This window comes from Macaca fascicularis, chromosome 16 (genome assembly GCF_037993035.2).
Source record: "Macaca fascicularis isolate 582-1 chromosome 16, T2T-MFA8v1.1".
Lineage (NCBI taxonomy): Eukaryota > Metazoa > Chordata > Mammalia > Primates > Cercopithecidae > Macaca > Macaca fascicularis.
Genome location: NC_088390.1, coordinates 57,098,797 through 57,122,176, shown reverse-complemented (window position 1 = coordinate 57,122,176; position 23,380 = coordinate 57,098,797). Strand labels below are relative to the sequence as shown.

Genomic DNA, 23,380 nt, shown 5'->3' with positions numbered 1-23,380 from the left:
GAAAGCTCTTCAAGACCAAAAAGGCTTTAACAGTGAAAAGGAAAAGAGGAGCATCTCTTACCCAAATTGTTAAAACCCACAAAGATGCTTGAGATGTCTAGTAACAATGCAAAGAGCTTTAATCTTTACATAGGGAATGGGGAAAATTTTCCATAGGTGGTCGGATATATGGGGGGAGCTGACAACACGGAAAGGGGAGATGCTCATGATGCCAGATACTCTATGTGGATCTGAAACTGCAACTCCAATGGTTCTGCGAAACTACTTGCCTGAAATACTGTTTTGATAAATAAGCCATATCCTTGTGGAATTGAAATCTCCAACTGTTTCACTGGCACGGACATCTCTGCAGTGACAGCTCATGCCCCAGATTGTGGAGTTAACTTGAATTAAATTTCAGATGTGGGGGAGCTAAGGGAGGGGGGTGGTGGCAGTGGGAGGTTTATGAACAGTATGCTGGGGCTCTGATGTTGTCATAACCAGATGGCTTCAACTGTATCATTTAAAACAAAAACAAACATGCCCAGAAAGAATGAAATAATGACAGGAGCATCAAGTAGCTTTACCTGTACCTGAAATCCCAACAGCTTTGTACCCACAGTAAAGCCCAAGTTGGAAATTCCATAAAATACTGAAGCTCCCAGAAGGAACCTTCGTCCTGACAGAAGCGAGGCGCCAGGACTGCTATCCTCCTGAGGGCATAGTCCCTGAACTCACCAGCCTCTCAACCCACAGCTGTCTGTGAATGAAGAGGAAAGCAAATCTGAAGCCTGGTTTGTCCTTCTGGAACCTCTGAAGAACAGGCCAGCAGAGGCACCTTTCCAGAGCTTTGTTCTTGCTATTCCCACAGGAAGGAAGCTTTACTTTCAGTTTTGTACCTAAACATTTCAGAAATGGAACTTCCTCCAGTTAATTACATAATCTTCAGGATACTCCATTAGAAGATCTGGCATTCAATAGTTGTGTGATCTGAGGCATGTCCCTTCTCTGGGTTTCTGCTTCTCTCATCTACACAGTGGGAAGATGCCGTGTCTCACCTGTCCTACCAAGTTCGTCAAGTTGTTCAGAAGTTCAGATGAAATATTGTATACAAATTTGGCTGGAAAAACCTAAGACGATATGGGTAGAGGAGACTTTCGAGTTCGCCTGGATCCCTGGACTTGTGTGCTGATCTGGAAAGCTAGGACGGAGGAGGCGCAGGACAGCAGCCAGCAGCCAGCACATGTAGAACTGGGTACTTCCTCACACAGGGGACACTTCCCAAGGGAAACTGGGAAGTGCGATAGAATGGTTTCCAATAAACTAATCCTGCCTTTGATTATATTAGTAACAAATCATATTTATCCATTCTAGAGGCAGTAAGATAAATGAAAGTTGGAAAATGTACAAAATCTAAGGTCCACTGAAGGGAACTGGAAGGTGAAATAGGTTGAGGTTCCATCAAAGGTAAAAAATACACACGCTGGCCAAATAGCTGATGCATATATCCCACTGTCCTAACAGCCACAATAAAGGCAGACAGGGAGCCCCAGAAGATTTTTGTGAGCTCAGATACTAGCTTTTCTGGAAACACATCAAGTCAATGACAGAACCAGTTAGAGACAATAATTTCCCTTTATTTAATCTCCACATTTATGTCCCCTGGATCTTTTTGTGTTTAATTAGGAGAAGGGAGGTGGGGATTAGGTCTTAAAACATACAGGGTGCAGAAAAGCCCACTACCATGACTTGCCTTGGCACAGGTAGGGGCCTGATCCCTCATCAGGATATGGACTGTGAGATACTCAGGGAGGACAAGAGACTGGCAGATGCTGATAGCTCACAAAGAAAACTTGAAATTACGGAGTCTCAACAAATCCCTACGGCTCATTAGACATTTCAAACATAATCTCTGCAAGCTGAAAACTAGGACTTCAAAATCCCTTAAGCAAGGGACTCAGACCCAAGAGACAAGGCAGGTGAGTGAAACAAAAGACCAGAGATACCACACAGTACAAAATAGTAATTATTTATATTTTCAAAAAGAAAAAATTAACATTTGGAAGTTCTCCCCTGGAGGAAGAGGGGCTAGTCAGAAGGAACAGAACTGGCTCCTATGCAGGCGGCAAGTCAGGTACAAACAGCTGAGCAATCTGGGCTGGGATTTTATCACACAGCATCTTTAATTAATAAAATTTCCTTCTCTCTTCTCTTCTTTTGTTCTGTTTTTGTTTTGTGTGTTTTTTTGTTTGTTTTTTAGAAAAAGGGGCGGGGGAGAAGAAATAAAATCAGAGAAAAATGCCCAAAAACATTTTCCACAATATCTAAAAACAGAGAACCATAGTTCTTGTCAAGACAGTATGAATTCTGGATGAGTTATTTTTTTCCAGTTTTCAACACCAATAAAGATTTTTGCAAAAGCCACCACATCAGAACACTCATCTTCCAGATCAAATAACCTTCCCCTTTTGCCTTCACTTGTCATTTTTCATAAAAGGATAAAAGGATGCATTCTGTTCTTGCAAACAGTAAGTGCTAACAACAAGAGAGCTCTTCTGATGCTTGTATGGTGGTGAGTTTTCACAAATATCCAAGTTTTAGCACAGTTGGAAGGACTAAAATTTGTTTCTCTCAATATAAATACTACTGGAATCCACAAACTGATTTTTGAGAAATTCTGCAAAAATCTTTTCTTCTTTCCTTTTCCCTTCTGTTAAAACTCAATGTCCTTTCTTTTTTTTTTCCTTTTTGCTCCAGGCACCTGACGATTTATTCTGCTCAGTCAGATGCAGACAGGTTTCTCCGAAGTACCACCGCTGGGATGTCCTCGGGCCAGCGCCTAAACTGAATCCCCACAGTATCAAACTTGGCCAGGCCAAAGGGAACACAGTGACGCAGCAACAGGGTTTTCATTAGGTTGAACAGCCCCGAGTCCTGGGCCCTTCCCTCCCCCCGTTTCCCCCAAGTTATTTAGTGCTGTTTTAAAAGTCTGGGGCCACAATGCAGTCTCTTCCCCTCACAACAGAGTAAAAGCTCCACAGATTGCGCTGTCTACCTGGTGGTCAGTGGCAGCAACAGTGGCTGCTGCTTCTGGAAATTAAACGGAGTCTTACAACAAGCAGGATCTTAGGATTGCTTCAGGCGTTTGCGTGGGGGTCCCAGAAAAGGGCACTGTGCTGAAGCCAGAGAGCGGTATGCCTCAGCCACCAAGTGAGGATGTGACACCACCATTGACTTCCACCCAGAGGTCTCTAAGACATCCGAAGCATGACTAGGAGAAATGTGGAGAAATGGGTTACCAAAGGGAGTGAGCAAGGGATGAATTCAACAGCCACCTAGATAGCCTAATTTTCCAGTGTTAGGTATAAAGTGTGTCAATGCAACAGACAGAACCCTTAATATGCATGAGAATTTGCTTGTGAGACAATGCGCAGACTGGTGACTTGCCTGTGGCTGTCGTCATCTGAAAACCAGGACTTTGAGCCACTATATTCTCAAAAACAAAAAGCGGAATGTTCCCCAAGCCCTCAACACTGCCTATGTTCCTTATATTCACCGGTGATGCCCATCATAAAAAGGAGCATGGGCTCCCTCAGCCAGAAGCCCTGAGCTTCTGCCTGGCTTTGCCACTCACCAGCCTTTAACCACAGGGCAGATCAGAGCCCGGGGCCTAGGTGATTATCAAAAAAGAGGAGAGGATAACCATACTTCATTCAATGGTTAATATCTCAAAAGCACCAAGCAAATTGTCCAGCACACAGTAAGCACTCAAAGGAACTCACACTGATGGGTCTCTCCCCTCCTTCTTCTGCCTCACTTGATCACTCCTTAGAAAATAATTCTACAACTAGACCTAGAGGATGTTATTTCCTGTCTTTGGGAATTTTCTACGTTGAATATTGTTCACTCAATCATCTGGAATGTCTCAGACCTGTCTTGCCCCAGAACTGCTGTTGTGAGGGCTTTTCTTCTTCGGGTTTTTCCCAGCTTTTGCTCTCTCCATGGGGCAAGGGATAGAACATGTCCCACTGAGAAGATAGGTTGTAGTTACAATTCATCTTTCATATTATTATTCATATTATTTCATATTATTATTTCAGAAAGTAGTATTGCCAGGTCATTTGTCACTTAAGATGAAGGAACAGACCTAGTGGAATGAACATTTCTTTCTCAAAACAGTGTTATGAAACCAGCTCCTGATGATCCCTTCTCTTTTCCTCATTCTGTAACTGAACGTGAGGTACATTTTACCAACTCATAAACATATCTCTATCCTCCTAGAAATCTACATGTCTTTTATTAAGTCACTGAGTGTGAAGTAAAGATACTACAATTTGGGGCACACAGCTTTTTCAGGCAAGTTATTTTCATCACTTCGATTCACTATGAGGAAGTAAAACACTTTACTCACCAATAGGATTCAACCCATGAAGGTAAAACCATTTTCCATACAGTCAATTGAAGGAGAAGATGAAAGCTCTATACTTACTGCCAAAAGGTTAATGAAGCTACTTGCCTGCTTTACCCACTAATTCAAAGTCTTTCTCATTTCTTCAGCTATCCAACTATTCTGAAAGAAGAACTTTGAAGATGCCAACTCACTAGTTGATGAAATCCACTGCCTGAGTTTTCAACTGATCTGCGCTGTGGAGGTCAGCCAGGATGAGAATTTCTGCAGCATTCTCCACGGACAGGTTACTGCAGAGGGCATCCTCACACATGACCTTTAAACGCTCCAGGGCATACTGTAAAACACAAGCACTGCTGTCGTCAGAGCAGCAACAGCTCTGGGCTGACCACTACTGAAGCTGTTTTCTTTAGCTGTACCATCATATTAACTAGATACCTGAACAGAACTGCACAGACCATGAAAAGCTACTACTGCAATGATAAAACATAACCATATTCTTAAGGTTAGATGTTTAAGCTTGAAACGTAAACAGCTAAAATAACTTGGAAAGCTGCCATTAGAGTTCTAAAGTCTACCTATTAGAAAAATGGCAATTACAGGGTAGATCTGCATCTTGAAGTTTACTCTCCTCCAGTCTGTGATGAAAGTTGTTCTTAAACCTTTACCACTTAATGATTACAGTGAGGCATCAGTCTACTTCAAGTCAACAGGGACATTACTGCAATCCCCTTATTTAGAGCCAGAAGAGGGTGAAGCACAGTCCTTTTGACTTAAGCATTGTCACTAGCCCAGCAGGATATGCCAACTGACCCATCAGGCTGTGAAAAGAAGCCTGTGGTGACTTTTACCAGCACCTCTGCCACTAGTTGTTTCTGAATGAGGGTCAACTAAAGGCCTCCTTTTAAATAGAGAAGGATAAATAGAGTCTTATTTTATTGGGGTTCAGGTTAAGCTTCTCAGGGTAAACGGACAAAGTGGCAGAGAGTCTAATGCAGTTTCAGTTTAAAAACTTGTATTTTCTAAGAAAAGGGCATAACTGTTCTTGAAATGGAAAGCCTGGGTTAATGCTGGGCACATCTGATCTACTTGATTGGTTCTGATACAACTCTACCACTTGTTCTCCAATATGAGATTATGAACTTACTAGGAACTTCAGGGATAGGAAAGAGGAAGGAAATACAAGGAGGCACAAAATAAAATGTCATTAATCAGTTCACAGGAAAACAGCTTGCTTTGAGGCTATGCACAGTCTCCTTATAGGCCCCAGCTTGAAGGCCCCAGAACTCAATGACACAATGCCCCTTCAGGGTGAATCATGGCAATCAAACCAGGACAATTTCATTGTTATCAATTCTGGGTAAGGAGGCAAATCTGCTGGCACTGTGATCTCCTGCAGCAAAAAGAGAGGTTTTATTGGTTTTGGTGCAGCTTTTTTACATTTGAGTAACTGGAAAACAGTTTCCATGGAAAACAGGAATGACATTAGATAAGCAAGAAAGGAAGTTGCCGTTTTTGTTTTAAAAGGCTGGAAAAAAGGTTTAGTAAATGTTCAGTTTTTTATACAGTGCTGCCCAGACAATTCCTCTTATCCTTTCTCAATACATTATTTTAAAAGGACTTTTACTGTGAATAGCTCTGATCCCTACTGCATAATTAGACAAAAGTAGCCATTCTTGTCCCTTGGGGACGAAGTTTTTTCTTAATTATGCTTCTGAAAAACCTGCCTAATGGCAGTACTTACCCAAGAGATGGAAATTGTGTCTCCCAGGCCTAACTGAGGAGTTTTGTTTTGTTTTTGGTCTAATTACACACGTCCCCAGGAGACTGGAAAAGCTTAGAAGAAGCTGTTTCAGCCTCTTGGGTAAATTCTAGATGTTTAGATCATTCCATGAAAGATTTCTTATTCTGTTTTCCTAAAACTCACAAAGAGGTGTAAAGGTAAAAATGTTTTCAAATAGGCTTGGAGCAAAAACTGTCTAGTGGGAAATTCTGAATGGAATTTGAAAATGCACCCTTCAATTACTTCTCATTCATAAATTTAAAGCACTGCTGTGATTCAACAGCTTTATCTTTTAAAACCACAAGTTAACACATTGTGCTGAAATGCTATCCTTGAAATGGCAGTTCAGGCTGATCACCATGCCCTGTGTCCTTACAGTAGGTTACCAGTAGGTTTTCCAGCTAGGGAGCAAGAATGAAAACTCAGGGACACGGCAGAAGTTTAATCTTGGCTCTGCGGATATACAACTCTGAGCCTTAGTATTTCTGTCTAAAAAGTGGGCCTTGCAATACTTATCCTTATGGAATCTAGAAGATGAGAGGATAAACACCTGAAGTGTATAAGCACAAGCGACCACTTCATTAAAAATCAGAGCACAGATCAGGCAAAATCATAATTAACTTTATAAAAGGCAGGTATTGGATTATGTCTTCTACTTTCCCAGAGCTTGCAGTGAATATTTTCTTACTGTCTCCATTAAAAGCAAGTTTCCCTTGGTCAGAATTGAGGTAGACTGGAAGGGTATGGAATTTTCACATTGCTTAATTGTACTCATAAAGTCTTGAAAAGTGACAAGAAGGATACGGTTACTGTTCCAATCTTCTTCATCAAGAGCACTGATTGCATTTACTTACCCCAACCTCTACATACACTCCAAAAAGCCGATCAATAAAGCTAAACCTCCACTATAAACACAGGCACTTTCCTCTGTCCTCAGGCACAAAGGGAGGTAGACTATCCCATGAGCAAACACTGGAAGGCTCTTGTGTCCTTAGACCAGAACCCACTTTTCCCACCAATGGGTATTGCAGCATCACGGCAGGAAGAGGGGGTGCTTTCAGCAGAGAACCTTCTTTCTCACAGAGTCTACTGCTGGCAGGGTCTACACCCTTTTCCCACCCCCACGCCAACTCCACTTGTCCCCCAACACAGGAAAAGCTCCCACAGGGTAAACACCAATTCTTTCACCCTTCCCCACAGGTCATGTGTCCACAGACTGCAGGGCCTAAAAGGGTATTGAGTTCTCTCTCTGATGTACCTACACAATGAAAGTCCATTTCCCAATGTGTGTTTTGGGGACCACTAACGTTTTTTTGTTTTGTTTTGTTTTGTTTTTGTTTGTTTTGTTTTGTTTTGTTTGAGACGGAGTCTTGCTCTGTCACCCAGGCTGGAGTGCAGTGGCGCAATCTGGGCTCACTGCAAGCTCTGCCTCCTAGGTTCACACCATTCTCCTGCCTCAGCCTCCCGAGTAGCTGGGACTACAGGCGCCCGCCACCATAGTCGGCTAATTGGTTTTTGTTTGTTTGGCTAACTTTTTTGTTTATTTGTCTGTATTTTTTAGTAGAGACAGGGTTTCACTGTGTTAGCCAGGATGGTCTCAATCTCCTGACCTCGTGATCCGCTTGCTTTGGCCTCCCAAAGTGCTGAGATAATAGGCGTGAGCCACCGCGCCCGGCCACTGACCACTAATCTTGCAGGTGATCCTTGAGAAAAAGGATTCCAGGGTTCACTAAATTGGAGAAATGCTGTCTATCATAATTCCTGTTAGAAAATTCACAGTAACATTAATATGCTACAGGTTCTGAGAAATCCTGCAGTAAGACAGCAACTATTTGTCTTGGTTAAACTCAGTATTTTTCATAAGCCTTTCCCACCAACCTAATATCTGTTGATATTTCACCTTATTTTGGGAATCACTGACCAAATTATTTTAGGTAATCATCATATGTCTTTGATTCTAAGATCTGCGTTTTTATTTTCACACTTTAACACTTCTCAAATTGAAATGTGTCTTATGAAGTATAATTTATTCTACTATTAAGCTATTAATTCTCTCATAATTTTGCAGAAATACTTTCTATTTCGATAACTACTTAGGTAAAAGCTGAAAGTGCTAACCAGGACACTAGGTAAAAGATTACAGCCATGCCTCAGTATCCTTAGGGGACTGGCTGGGTCCAGCGGCCCCACAAATACAAAAATCTGTGAATGCTCAAGTCCCTTATATAAACTGACAGTATTGGCCAGGCATGGAGACTTACACTCATAATCCCAGCACTTTGGGAGGCTGAGGTGGTCAGACCACTGGAGATCAGGAGTTCGAGACCAGCCTGGCCAACATGGTGAAACTCTGTCTCTACTACATATACAAAAATTAGCTGGGTATGGTGGTGCATGCCTGTAATCTCAGCTACTCGGGAGGCTGAGGCAGGAAAACTGCTTGATCCTGGGAGGCAGAGGTTGCAGTGAGCTGAGATTGTGCCACTGCACTCCAGCCTGGGCAACAGAGTGAGGCTCCATCTCAAAAATTAAATAAATAGACCAGATGCGGTGGCTCACAGCTGTAATCCCAGCACTTTGGGAGGCCGAGGTGGGTGGATCATCCGAGGTCAGGAGTTCGAGACCAGCCTGACCAACATGGCGAAACTCCATCTCTACTTAAAATACAAAAATTAGATGGGTGTGGTGACGGACACCTGTAATCCCAGCTATTCGGGAGGCTGAGGCAGGAGAATCACTTGAACCCGGGAGGCAGAGGTTGCAGTGAGCCGAGATTGTGCCATTGCACTCCAGCCTGGGTGACAAGAGCAAGACTCTCTTCTCAAAAAAAAAAAAAAAAAGAAGTAAATAGACAGTATTGGCCTGTATCGTTATGTACATCCTCCTGTATACTTTAAATTAGCCCTATATTATCTATACTAACTAATACAATATAAATGCTATGTAAATAGTTGTTATACTATTTTGGTTTTTTATTTGTATTATTTTTTATTTATTTTTTTGAAACAAGGTCTCGTTCTGTCACCCAGGTTGGAGTGCAATGATGCAATCATGGCTCATTGTGGCCTCAACCTCCTGGGCTCAAGTGATTGTCCCACCTCAGCTTCTAAAGTAGCTGGGACTATGGGCGTGCACCACCACACCTGGCTAAATTTTTTAATTTTTATTTTTGTAGGGATGGAATCTATGTTGCCCAGGCTGGTCTTGAACTCCTGGGCTCAAGCAACCCTTCCTCCTTGGCCTCCCCAAGTTCTGGGATTATAGGCTGAAGGCACCACGCACCCAGCACCACTGTGCCCAGCCTGTTTTTTCTTGTTTCTTTTTTTTCTTTTCTTTTTTTTTTGGAGACAGTCTTGTTCTGTTGCCCAGGCTGGAGTGTGGCACGATCTCAGCTCATTGCAACCTCTGCCTCCTGGGTTCAAGCAATTCTCTTGCCTCAGCCTCCCGAGTAGCTGGGACTACAAGCATGCACCACCACGCCTGGCAAATTTTTGTATTTTTTAGTAGTCATGGGGTTTCGCCACATTGCCCAGGCTGGTCTCGAACTCCTGAGCTTAGGTGATCCACCTGCCTCAGCCTCCCATAAGTGCTAGGATTACACAGTGAGCCACTGGTGCCTGGCCTCTTGTTTCTTTTTTCTCAAATATTTGTGATCTGAGGTTGGTTGGGTCCACATGGATCCAAAGGGCTGTTTTACTGATAAAGTTTAAATACGTTAATAAACTCAAAAACATTTTTGTAAATTATAAAGCACAATCCAAACGTATTTTGAATCTTTACTATCACTGTGGTTAAATTTGAGATGGAAAAAAGAGGAGAGGTAAATGTCAAACTTATCCTTCTTTCCCATAGTTAGGTGACCATATAGTTTACTATTCAAAACAGGACATTTTTGAGAATAAAAAGTGTGCTATTAATAATTGTGTTGGAATAATATGTGTAAACCAGGACTGTCTTGGCCAAACCAAATATGCTCATTTTACCCACAATGCAATATAGAAGCCTGTTCACGAAACTCAAGAAGTCACAATAACTCCTAGTCCTGATTATTTTTCTATTCTTATCTTACCTTGTCAGCAGCTGCCAACAAATCATCAGCCATTTTGTCGAGGTTTGGAGCCTTCCCCGTGTATATGAAGCACATCATTTCCTTAAAAACTTCAGGCTCCACATCATTGATTTCAACTCGATTCTATGCCAGAAAAACTGAATATGAGAAACATTCCAACATAACAAAATCCCTAAACTAAACTATTTTCATGATTTTAAGCTCTCGTGAGGAGAGAACCTTGTATCATTTAAAATCTAACATTAATGGGCCGGACACGGTGGCTCACACCTGTAATCCCAGCACTCTGGGAGGTCGAGGCGGGTGGATCACGAGGTCAGGAGATCGATACCATCCTGGCTAACATGGTGAAATCCTGTCTCTACTAAAAATACAAAAAAAATTAGCCAGGCGTGGTGGCGGGCACCTGTAGTCCCAGCTACTCGGGAGGCTGAGGCAGGAGAATGGCGTGAACCCGGGAGGTGGAGCTTGCAGTGAGCCGAGATCACACCACTGCGCTCCAACCTGGGTGACAAAGCAAGACTCCGTCTCAAAAAAAAAAAAAAACCCCAACATTAAGGGAAAATTTCTTTGCCCAGCTTGATTATAACAGTCTTTTCGCCTATCACACGTTCCATCTTTGTTTTCTCAAACATAACAGCAAAACAACTCTTTGATTTTTTTTCATCTTTCTTTTCCTCAATTTTCTGAGTAAAAACATGTCTAAATACCCTCACCCAAAACTGTGTGGATGATCAGCCTCATTTAATAAGTCAATCTGCTTTACCCGTAATACTTCTACACCACTTCTCTCTGCTTTCAGAAGGAGTTTAGGGACTCATACTCCATTTTAGTAACACAGTAAGAAAAAAATAATTAGGAAAATAAATCTGCAGCTAAAGTGGGAAATCATCTGACTCTAGACACCTGGCTAAACAGACATGTCTTCATCTTGTTACATACCTTTTTGCTCTCTTCCATTTCATGTTCAAACATGGCACTAAAAACCGGAGAACGAGCTACAAAGTGAAAGAAAAACAAACAGATAAGGCTATCACAGTGAAATCTCTTGGTTCTTTCCAGTCATGAGGGAGAGATCATTTTCTTTCCTATCCTACTGCTATAGGAAAGGTCTCTGCCTCAGCTTACATCAGAATTACAAAATTCCTCTCTTTATATATAACAATAAGTAACTAATACATAAAAGAAAATAAGAAACCACTACTTCCAAAATAACTTATCGTCTCTACTCCAACCATTCACATTTCAAGGAAATTACTTATATACGTTGGATGATAATGCTATGTTCTCTGTATAGATTTGGGGTTCAAATAGAAGGTCCCTTATGATCAAGCAGGGTGTTCTAATACCTATGTTTTTGTTGGAACTGACACCACACTTTCTGCACCTCCAAGGACCACACAGAAAGAAGGTCAAGAACTGGGCTCAATGGCATCCACTAACCAGATGAAGTGTATGTTCACCTATGGCAAGCTGTCTGTCTTTCTAAGCTATGCATTCTTAACAGAGATGATATTGCCGCAAAGAGGTAGGGGAAAAAAAAACTTTAGATTTTATAATGATTTGTGTCCCTTTAAAGCACAACCCTACCTGATAAAATCTCCTTCCTATTTTATTTCTCTCATCAGGGAGAATTTAAATTTAGTTTTTCTCCTTAGATGCAGGGATAACGAAGGTTGAGAAACAGTGTTCCAACTCATGCTCATTCTAGTCCAATGAACACCATGAAAAATAATAATCTCAACCATGAAAAGTAATAAAATGGCTAAGAACTCAAATTTGTTCATGTTGTCAAATAAATCAGGGGTTTTGGTGAAAGGTGTGATCTAACGATTACCTAAGAGTGAAGGAATGGACAAAATATATAGTAGAAGGGATTTGAGCTAACAGGGAACTGGAATTTTTGGCCTATAGTTTATGTCAGAAAGGACTAATTTTAGTTCTGCCATTTTCTTTTCTTTTTTTTTTTTTTTTTTTCTGAGACAAAATCTTGCTCTGTGGCCCAGGTTAGAGTGGAGTGTAGTGGCGTGATCTCAGCTCACTGCAATGTCTGCCTCCTGAGTTCAAGCAATTCTCCTACCTCAGCCTCCCAAGTAGCTGGGATTACAGGTGCCCACCACCACGCCTGGCTAATTTTTGTATTTTTAGTGGAGACGGGGTTTCACCATGTTGGCCAGGCTGGTCTCGAACTCCTGACCTCAAGTGATGTGCCCACCTCTGCCATCAAAAGTGCTGGGATTACAGGCATGAGCCACTGCACCCGGCCTAGCTCTGCCATTTTTCTAACCACATATTCTTGGGCAAATCATTTAACCCTCTGAACTTCAGTATTTTAATGTATACCAAAAGGATATTAATTCTCGGCCGGGCGCGGTGGCTCAAGCCTGTAATCCCAGCACTTTGGGAGGCCGAGACGGGCGAATCACGAGGTCAGGAGATCGAGACCATCCTGGTTAATACGGTGAAACCCCGTCTCTACTGAAAAGTACAAAAAACTAGCCGGGCGAGGTGGCGGGCGCCTGTAGTCCCAGCTACTTGGGAGGCTGAGGCAGGAGAATGGCGTGAACCCGGGAGGCGGAGCTTGCGGTGAGCTGAGCTCTGGCCACTGCACTCCGGCCTGGGCGACAGAGCGAGACTCCGTCTCAAAAAATAAAAAAATAAAAAAAAAAAAGGATATTAATTCTCATTTTTCTTATTTCAGAAGGGTTATAGACTATATAGAGAACTAAATAAATATATTTCAGAAATTAAAGACTAAAGGCCTGGGGCTTTTCATAAAGAAGGAAGGGTCCAAAGCAACCAGGTATTGAGGGTCCTCGGTAAACAGACAGCAGCTGATGCAACAGGAATAAATGAAATCACTCAGGGAGAAAAAGTGGAATGAAAACGGAACTGAAGCAGATCCTCAGGGCTCACCAATGTATAAAGGGATGGGTGAGGAAGAAGTAAGGAGACCACTCATCAGAAGCAACCAGAGAACCAGGAGAGAGGAGTCCTAGTATATGAACTAAAGTCCTTCAAATTTAGCAACTAGTAGATCATGTAATTTTGAAAAACTGCTTTCATAGCATGGAGGTGAACTGAGGATAAGTGGGAGGAAAGAAGTAGAAAGTGAATATGCTAACTCAAGAAACTCAGTTCTGGGGAAAAGAGAGAGAGAGACAGAATACTAGAGGGAGAAGCTTGGAGCCTGTTTACAGGCTGAAGGTGAAGAGAAAATAACAGAGAGATACTGAAGATACTAGATAGATAGCAAGGGTATAACCGGTAGAGTAAGGTTTCTGAGAAGGCAAGATGGGATATGAAACAGAGCAGAGGTAGAAAAAAAGTCTGCTTTGTCCACGAGGAAGAACACCTCCACTGAGAATGCAGGTGAGGTGAGAAGCAAGAGATGAGGGAGTTCCTACATAAGGGCTTCCTTTTCTCTTGGAGGAAGTAGGCAAGGTAATCTTTTAGGAGTTTGGAAGGAGTTAAAGAGTGGTTAAGGTTTGAGACAGCTACAGTTAAGAAAGGGATTTGCCTAAACATCTGTAGAAAAACTATTGGCGGTGTTGAGGGCCTAGCTAAGTGTGGAGACGCTAACCAAAGAGTTACAAACTTCCTTGAGTTTTGTTTTTCTTCCCCCCTGAGATGGAGTCTTGCTCTGTTGCCCAGGCTGGAGTGCAGTGGCATGATCTCCGCTCACTGCAACCTCCGCCTCCCAGGTTCAAGCGATTCTCCTATCTCAGCCACTGGAGTAGCTAGGATTACAGGCGCGTGCCACCATGCCCAGCTAAGTTTTGTATTTTTAGTAGAGATGGGGTTTCACTATGTTGACCAGGCTGGTCTCAAACTCCTGACCTCAGGTGATCCAGCCGCCTCCGCCTCCCAAAGTGCTGGGATTACAGGTATAAGCCACTGTGCCCGTGACTCCCTTGAGTATTACATAGTAACAGCCAGTTGTGAGAGGGTACAGGAAAATGTTTAGACTGAGGCAGTGTGAGGTTTTACCAGGTGTACTTTAGAATGACAGAGCTGAGGGTCTTAGTAAGAAGTGTGTTACTTGAAGGTTCACGCAATTTCCTGTTGGGTCTTATGGTCTTAAGAGAAGTATGCGATGGTTTTTACCCTTCCCTGGGTGGTGAAGTCGGTCCTTCCTCATCAGTTCCTCCTTGGTGTCAATCTCCCTGGTCTTGAAAACCATGGGTCTATTAGAGCAAGAACTGATCCTCCATGTCAGGGGCAAGAGTTTAATTCTTCTAGCATGTTTAAATTGAAGAGAGGGCTAACCCCTTCAGGGCTGAGGACTAGCTAGATGGCATTTAGTCCTGAGTATAGAATCCTCTCCATTATATCCTACGCCCCTATCTAGGGGTTGCTACCTGCTCTTAACTGGTGCTCTAACATCTACTTTCTAGGGGCAAAGGCATTCAATACCTTTGTACATCATCATCCATTCCTTGAAAATGATGGCCTAGGTCCACTACAGAGAGGAAAATCAGAAATCTCATTTTAGAGAGCAGCTTTTTTGGTTCTGAGCATTAATGTTACCAGAATACAAAGGTATATTTAGCTGTAGTTTGTTTTGTAGTTGAGTTCAAAAAGTTGAAGTTGTTCAAAAGGTGATTATGCAATCACTTGTTTTTCCTTAATTCACCAAAACTATAAAATTCCTCATGAATAAATACCAACCTGCTAAGATAGCTTTGTGAGCCTGGAATTCCTGGCCAGCAACACACAAGCAGCAGTCTGTGAACCGGGAATTCTCCCACAGTCCTCCTAACTCATCTGCCAACCGGCACTCAGGAACCTTTACCATGTTCATGGTATTCTGGCCAGAAATGTTGACAGAATCTTGCACAACACTCACCTGTGAAAGACAAGGAAACACAAGCCAAGCTTTTGTTACCAGGAATTTTTTTGCCAGCAGATAGAGAGATGACTTTTACCTCATTGCTGTAGTACATTCAGATACTAATATTAATCATATTATCTTGAAACCACCTCCACAAATCAAGGTTTTATCCCAGGATCAAGTAACTCCTTTTCTGTCACAATCAGACTTATTCTATACCATCTCAGGACAATGGGGAGAGAGCCCCACAAACCTCCTTTTCCTCCAGTTTCTAATAAGCTTCACCTCCCTCAGACTACAAACCTGGGCAAAGGTGCCAGAGAGACAAAACTGACAGAAACAAACGTTAAACCTCAAGTATTTACCTTATTCTGCCTTAAGTTCAATACAAAGAACTCCTACAAATATTACCATTTAAATTAAACTCTAGAGACAAGAATCTAATCCCCCCCCCCTTTTTTTTTTCCGAGACAGAGTCTCACTATGTCTCCCAGGATGGAGTCCAGTAGCATGATCATGGCTCACTGCAGCATTGACCTCCCAGGCTCAAGCAATCCTTCTACTCCAGCCTCTGGAGTAGCTGGGACTACAGGCACATGCCCTACACCTGACTAATTTTTTATTTGTTTACAGAGACAAGGTCTCACTATGTTGTCCAGGCTGATCTTGAACTCCCGGGCTCAAAGCGATCCTCCATCCTTGGCCTCCCAAAGTGCTAAGACTATAGGCGTGAGCCACTGCACCTCGCCAAATATAATAACTGAAGCCTATAAGAAGTTATTTTAATTAGGTCGAGAACATGCACATAAAATGCATCTTCTACAAGGCCTAGTAAATAACTGGCACTTCTTCAAAAATATTAGTTTAATGAACATGACATTACTGACCCACTGTCAGTAAGGACCAGACTTGGAAGATCTTTCTAGTAGTGAAAACTGGGTGAGTATCCCACACTTTTATACCTTTAGTCAGTTGTGATAATGACATACAAGATGCCTGGCTGTAGCTACACATGCACTTATAGCTTTGGAAGATAATGATGACAATAGGTTTATAAAGGAATCCCAACTTCCCACTATGGCTTCAGCAGAAGCATGTTTTAACTAGTTCAGCCTAGATAAAAAACCAAGTTAACTTCTAGGTGAGTCAGTGAAACTCAGAAAAATCTGTGAGGGTACCAAATACAAGGATTTATAAATCATACAACATCATAAAATAAATGTCAGTTGCCAAACTGTAGATAGGATGCCGCAGATCAGTCGTCTGCCTAACAATCATTGTTATGCTTCATCTCCTATATCACATTATTAGAAAAGTTAAATTCAAAGCAGAACTCACAAACCTTGAGAATTAGCTCCCCACTCTTGCTATTCCTAACACTAAGATGAGAAAGACAGCTTAGGAACATCCTTAATGACCCAGATTTCTTTTAACCTTCAAGATGCAAGTCATCCCTTAAACGCAGTCATAAACCCAGAGGCAAAGTTAATGACCTGTAGTTCCTTCTGTGCAGAATGAGATATTTACTATCGGGTCAAGAAATTTATTCATTTGTTTAAAACTAGCCGTTATGGTCTTGGGCAGTGAAGCAGCCAAGTTAATCACTTATGAATATACTTGGCATTAGTATCACATTTATCAGAGCCAGATTATAACATTATTTTAATAGCCTAGGACCCAGTACGAACCATCCCACAGAGATTCTCTCTTGTCCTTTGTAAGATCTCTAATTTGCTTCTGCCACTTTCTCATATTAATACCCTCACTTCTTTGATATAACATTAACACCAAAAGTAGAAGTTGCCTGTTCTCAGTTATAGCTCCAAAATACTAATTTAAAAAAAAAAAAAAAAAAAAAAGGAAAAGACCAATTAAATCTGACTTTCTCACAGGGAAAGGCAGGAATCTCCTGGGATGGCCAATGAAGGGAATGGAGAATGCTTTTGGCACTGGGTTCCTGGTTTGAATTAAACCAGGTTGACAGGAGCCCAAAGTCATTAACACTTGATGGCAATTTAGTAGACTGGGTGAAATGAATTGGCAAGAAGAGCTAAACTGAATTTCACATAATCAAACCATGGTTACCAGTGGGCCTTCTGCTGGTTAGATGCACATGTGGTAATGAGTGAGGCCCAAAGGCTGTGACATCTCTCACTGGGGCAATTCTTCTCTCTGGACTCAGACAGGAACACAGCAGAAAAGAGAATGTACCCTTATTGTCTGAGCCAGGCTTGTTCTGTGGATATATAGATGCCTGGAGTCTCCAGAGCTCTGAATGTCTGGCACCTCTCACCAACATTAAATACGCTTAATTAAAAATAAATTCTAAATGGCATTCACAAATGAGTCTTCAGAGCCCAAACTTTTAACTTAGAAAGGGATTGTTTTCCCCTGCAAATGATGATGCTAAAATGAGACCATTTTGAGAAAAACTAAAGATTTTTTTTTTTAATGCCTATAAAGTTGACTGTGGAGACTCATTCAGAACTGCAGCTGTGAAGATGACGTGACTGTGACATTTATGTCATCTTATAAATGACTGCATGAAAATGTCTCAGGAAGGCTGTATAATCTCCTTAACTTCAACTTGTAAAAGGGTCTCACTTTTAAAGTCAATCCTTTTCTTAAAAAAACAAATTTCATAAAAAACTAAAGATTGTGCCAATTCTTGTACATTTCATCTATACATAAAGTAAAACCCAGGGAAATTAAACTTCTATATAATTAAAACAATCTAGGAAAAACAGACACTGCCTACAAATTATTTACAGCAGGAACAATATTTCTACTAGCAAAAGATTAGCAACAACCTAAATGTCCATCAACAAAAGAATGAATAAATTATACATTCACACAAGACTATTATATACAGCACTAAATATGGATGAAGTATAGTTATATAAATTTTAGAAACATAATGTGAAAAAAGCAAGTCTTAGATGACTACAAGCCGGGCGCGGTGGCTCACGCCTGTAATCCCAGCACTTTGGGAGGCCGAGGCGGGTGGATCACGAGGTCAGGAGATCGAGACCACGGTGAAACCCCGTCTCTACTAAAAATACAAAAAACTAGCCAGGCGCGGTGGCGGGCGCCTGTAGTCCCAGCTACTCAGGAGGCTGAGGCAGGAGAATGGCGGGAACCCGGGAGGCGGAGCTTGCAGTGAGCCGAGATCGCGCCATTGCACTCCAGCCAGGGGGACAGAGGGAGACTCCGTCTCAAAAAAAAAAAAAAAAAAAAAAAAAAAAAAAGATGACTACATACAGCCTGACACCATTTTTATAAAGCTCCAAAACAAGTAACCTAAACAATGTATTATTCAGACATACAAATAATAAACAAGTACATGATAACATAAAATTCAAAATAGTTATCATCCTCTGAGTGGGGAAACAAATCTTAGGGATTAGGGAGAAGCATTACAGGTTAGTTTCAAGTTATTGGTCATATTTTTAGGTTGAGTGGTAGGTTTAGTATATTCTCATGCTTTATAACCTACAATGATATTACCTATTGAATCACCATTTGTGTAGTCAAGAACAACCAAATAATGGTATTTTCATCCAGTACAAATAATATATTCAAATAATCCAATAATTAAAGGATAAAAAGGTAAAAATGAATAGATTCACTTATTTAAAATTTGGCAACAACACCTATTCCCAGGCTATGGGGTGTGGGTGTGTGTGTGTGTGTAAAACAATTAGTTTTAAAATTTACAGACAGGGTCTCCCTCTGTTGCCCAGGCTGGAGTGCGGTGGTACTGGTGGGATCACAGCTCACTGTAGCCTCCAACTCCTGGGCTTAAGCAATCCTCCTGCTTCACCCTCCCAAGGAGCTAGGACTACAGGCATGTGCCATCATACCTGGCTAATTTTTAAATTTTTTGTAGAGACAGGGTCTCACTATGTTGCCCACGCTGGTCTCAAACTTCTGGGATAGAATGATCCTCCTACCTCGGCCTCCCAAAGTGCTGGGATACAGGTTATAGTGAGCTATGATTAAGCAACTTCACTGCAGCCTGGGCAAGATCAAGATCCCATCTCTTAAAAAATTAAAATAAAGTTAATTAGTGTCTGGATATTTCACATTTATATGTTATTTCATATTTCATCTTTAGTTGCAACATCACAAAGAAGTACTGGGATTATCTACCTGTCAAAGGCATATATGGTAAAGCTGGAATACAATGCATCTTTACTGCTAATGGTTATTTGTTTTCAATATAAATAATTGGAGAAAAGGGTCAACAGAAGCTGAAATATTTCATGAAGATTTTCTGTGGACCAAATTATTAAAAAGAAAATTTTAAATGGAATTTAAACATGCTTTCATGTCTCTATTTGTTTATTTTACAGACAGGGACTAATTATGTTGCCCAGGTAGGAGTGCAATGGCTATTCACAAGCACGATCATAGCACACCACAACCTCGAACTCCTGGGTTCAAGTGATCCTCTTGCATCAGCCTCAGGAGTAGCTGGGAACCACAGGCGTGCGCTACCACTCCTGGCTCTCACGTCTCTCTCTTTTATTACCAAAGTAAATGCTCTGTCAAGAAAACTTGGGACCCGAGTTTGTGCTTCCTTGGGTGAATGGCATTCAGCTCCACTTAGTGTAGTGCAGAGGACTAGAGATAGAAAATAGGGAGCTGACATGACCCTCACACTAGTTTGCTGCACAATGTTAGGAAAAATTACCTGTCTCCTTAGGCACTGCTTCTCTCCCCTTGTAACATGAAATGAAGAAAACAGAACTAAACCTAGCTCAAAGGACTGTAATAAGGGACAATTCAGGAAATGCTTTGGAAATGCTTTCAAATAAGTTAACTAAGCAATATCAACTTGGAAGAACTGCCACATTTCCTAATAGGTAAAACATCACTAAGAACTGAAAGTGATCTCAGTGTCTACAGTCATATCACCCTGAACATGCCTGATCTTGTCTGAAAGTGAACTCAGTGTAGGGCACATTATAAATAAGACCACCCATTCATCATTTTCAGAGTTCACAATCTAATTTCATTTAAACATTCAACAACAGGAATACCACTGAAATAAAGGCCAAACATAAATGGGTGCTTCTCGGTCTTCCACCATAGGAGTCCCTCTTGTGGCCTCTGGGAGCACCAGAATCCCTATGAAACAACTGTACTTATTATATCAGGATGAGAATCAGAGTGCCTGAGCCAAAGGCTGAGTGAGGAATGGGGCACTGGGGTACTAGAACCTAGATTTTTATATGGACATCAATTTCATAAATGCCTCTAAATAATATGACAATACTAATTAAACCAGTAACAAATAAAATGTACATATGAATTAAAATAAATGTGTTTATAAATATTCCACTGATAGAAGGGAAATAACAGGTCAATGGATAAAATGTGCACCAAAAATGATCTAGCTATGAAAAGTGCTAAGAACTTAGATGAGCTGCAGACATCTTTAAAACCCACACATCCAATACACACCCCCACGCAACTGTCTTGCAACGCTGAATGCTACTAAGTCCACAGAGAGCCTTGGAACAGAAACAAGTCTCACTAGGCATAAGCCCAAGTATGAGAAGCAACACTCAGCACCTGTGGCCAACAGAGAAGTGTGAGAGGAACAGATGGCACACCTGGTTCGATGGTAAAAAACCGATGGCATCAGCAGAACCCAGCAGACGCTTCCCTGTTCAACATCTCCTCGTTTCTAAAGTGTCATCTCACTTCCCATCTAAGTCAAGGCACATCTAAACTTAACCACAGGATTTCTCCTAAGAGAATTTCATATGGGGAAGTGAAGGGAGAGAGAGACCGAGCTGGAACTTGGCCTCGGATTCAACCACAGGATAAGAGACTGCCAAGTGAGGGAAGGCCAACTGGTTTCCAAATCAAGACTGTGAAGACAGGGGTTGGAGCAGCTGGAATGGATTGGGAAGAGAGTGGGAAGCATATGAGAAAAGGCTGGACCCACTGTGGACTCAAAAAAGCTGCAGTAAAGGTTATGGTATTGCCTAATATTGCCAGATGCAGTATTTAGGGGAGATTTTCTTCAGAGAACAGTTTCAAGACTGGCTTTCATTTCCAATAGAAACTAGAATTTTCTACTATTTTTAAGTTTTTCTGAAATGCAAGTCTCTAAGATAGGTGAAGATTCAAACTGTGATCTGTTTACATAACATCTAACCTCATGTAAAACCAACTAAATTCTCATTTCTTCATTCAGGCAACTGAGTATAATCTGTGACCAGTTAAGATCTACACAGAATTCACACTCCAAGTTTATCAGACATAAAAGAACTGCCACATTTTATGTATTTATTATAGATGCTATCACTCTAGCATTTCCTTCTTTTACTTAGTAATTAAAAAGGAGAAGGGATACCAATTTATGCAAACTATATTTTACATATTTAGTGTGGTATTGTAAGAAACTGCCTCCAAAGTTTTCGAATCATTTGCAACTACTCTGTTGCAATACAGAAAGCTGGCTGGGCATGGTGGCTCACGCCTGTAATCCCAGCACTTTGGGAGGCTGAGGGAGGTGGATCGCTTGAGGTTAGGAGTTCGAGACCAGCCTGGCCAACATGGTGGAACCCCATCTCTACTAAAAATACAAGAATTAGCCAGGCCTGGTGGCACACGCCTGTAATCCCAGCTACTCGGGAGGCTAAGGCAGGAGAATCACTGGAATCTGGGAGGCAGAGGCTGCAGTGAGCCAAGGTCATGCCACTGCACTCTAGCCTGGGTGACAGAGCAAGACTCCGTCTCAAAAAAAAAAAAAAAAAAGAAAGAAAAAAAGAAATACAGAAGCCTGCTACTGACAGCTAGGCCTTTTCTGCAAAAGGGCAAGATTCCTAAGGGACTCCCTTCCCTGCTACTCAGGTGGTGATATGCCTTTGAAACTGTCATTAACTCACAGTGTGAGCCTATTATTTGATAGAGCAAGCTGGCAATTGGGGAACAACCGCACCATCCCCCATGATGATACACTGTTTATTATTATCGAGCGGTGCTGCTCAGGAAGTGGTTCCTCAACCACACTATGTGCAGCGAACACTAATGCCCCAGTTGACTGTAGATTTTATTCATTTATTACACCGTGAGCTTGTATTTCTAAATGTATTCATAACAGCATGAAATGACTAATCGGTATATACTCATTAAAGAAACCACTTTCCAACTCATTCTTGGTTTGGGAATTTTACTTCAAGGCTTCTCCTGTAAACCTGGGAAAAGCTCTTAGGTCATTGGTGAAAGGACTTTCCTAACTGACTACAGCTAGCTCTCTGAGCTGAGTTAGAGAGCTTTACATAGCCTTCACCCTAGAAAAAAATGGTTCTCACCTTCCTATTTCACAATTACTCCAGCAAGACAAACCATAGGCCTCAACTCTTGATAAGAATCTAGTTCAAAGAGCAGAAAAGGAAAGTAATGTGCAAACACACATGGCCCTCACACTTAAGAAGCCAGAAAGTATAAAGAACAGATACACATATTTAGCTTGATGTGACAGTTCTTTCAAATGCTATCTGAAAAAAATCCCACAGTGAAAACTCCTGACCCAAGCAACTTAAAACTGACACATACCAAGGTAGCACACAATCTTTGTTTTTCAGAACAGTAACAAGTGGAAAGCTGAGATGCCCAACAACCTTGAAATCATCAGGTAGCTCAATAAGTCACATAAATAACATTTGTGCAGCACTACTCCACTTGGGGTTTTTTCTTACTCTACATCCCTGATACAATTAAGTCTACCAATACTCATCAGGTCTGGGAACTGCTAGTCTCAGCAGAATACAAGGACTTACCTCGCAGAAGAGGGTAAGCTTGTCATCAGGGAGAAGCCCGTTGGCCTCATCCAAAAGAAAATCTCTACGGATGAATTTCTTGAATCCCCAGTCTTTGCCTTGCACAAACCTATATGCCCGTTGACTCTCTGGGGTGAAAAAAAAAAAGTCATATTTAAGGTTACGCAAACACCAGATCAAAGCCACAACTTGTCAGTGTATGAAACTTCTGGATGTGAAACTTAAGAGTTGAACAAAGAGGAGAACATTCACCCATAGCTTTGGTTTCTTCTCCCTTGGCATTCAGGATGGAGAATTTGAATTTTGCCCGAACTTCACTCTTTGGACAGCTGACCAGTAACAGGTAAAGTGACAGGTAATCTTTGCTTTCTTCATCTAGCCCTTTGGGGTTTACTCGCAAACACCTGTCCAAAACAGAAAAAAAAAAATGTCAAAAGCATCCATTTTGATAGAACTGGAACATCAGACTCAAGAGAGGGAGATGTTTAAAAAACAAATCCAGGCCTCA

The 23,380-nt window shown here is 41.5% G+C and overlaps 1 protein-coding gene across 8 annotated transcripts in view; it reads right to left on the bottom strand.

Moving 5' to 3' along the window:
- Nucleotides 1–1,992: 1,992 nt before the first annotated feature.
- SPOP (speckle type BTB/POZ protein) overlaps nt 1,993–23,380 on the bottom strand; it is an 83,013-nt gene continuing 61,625 nt past the window's right edge. For all 8 annotated transcript variants that reach the window (XM_065531360.2, XM_045374971.3, XM_015438232.4 and 5 more), the window contains 7 exons: nt 23,125–23,276; nt 22,873–23,000; nt 14,911–15,088; nt 11,182–11,237; nt 10,240–10,362; nt 4,582–4,724; nt 1,993–3,250 (listed from right to left, as the gene is read on the bottom strand). In XM_065531360.2, coding sequence (XP_065387432.1) covers nt 3,106–3,250; nt 4,582–4,724; nt 10,240–10,362; nt 11,182–11,237; nt 14,911–15,088; nt 22,873–23,000; nt 23,125–23,276 — 925 coding nt within the window. In that variant the 3' untranslated portion in view covers nt 1,993–3,105. The remainder of the gene's footprint in view (nt 3,251–4,581; nt 4,725–10,239; nt 10,363–11,181; nt 11,238–14,910; nt 15,089–22,872; nt 23,001–23,124; nt 23,277–23,380) is intronic.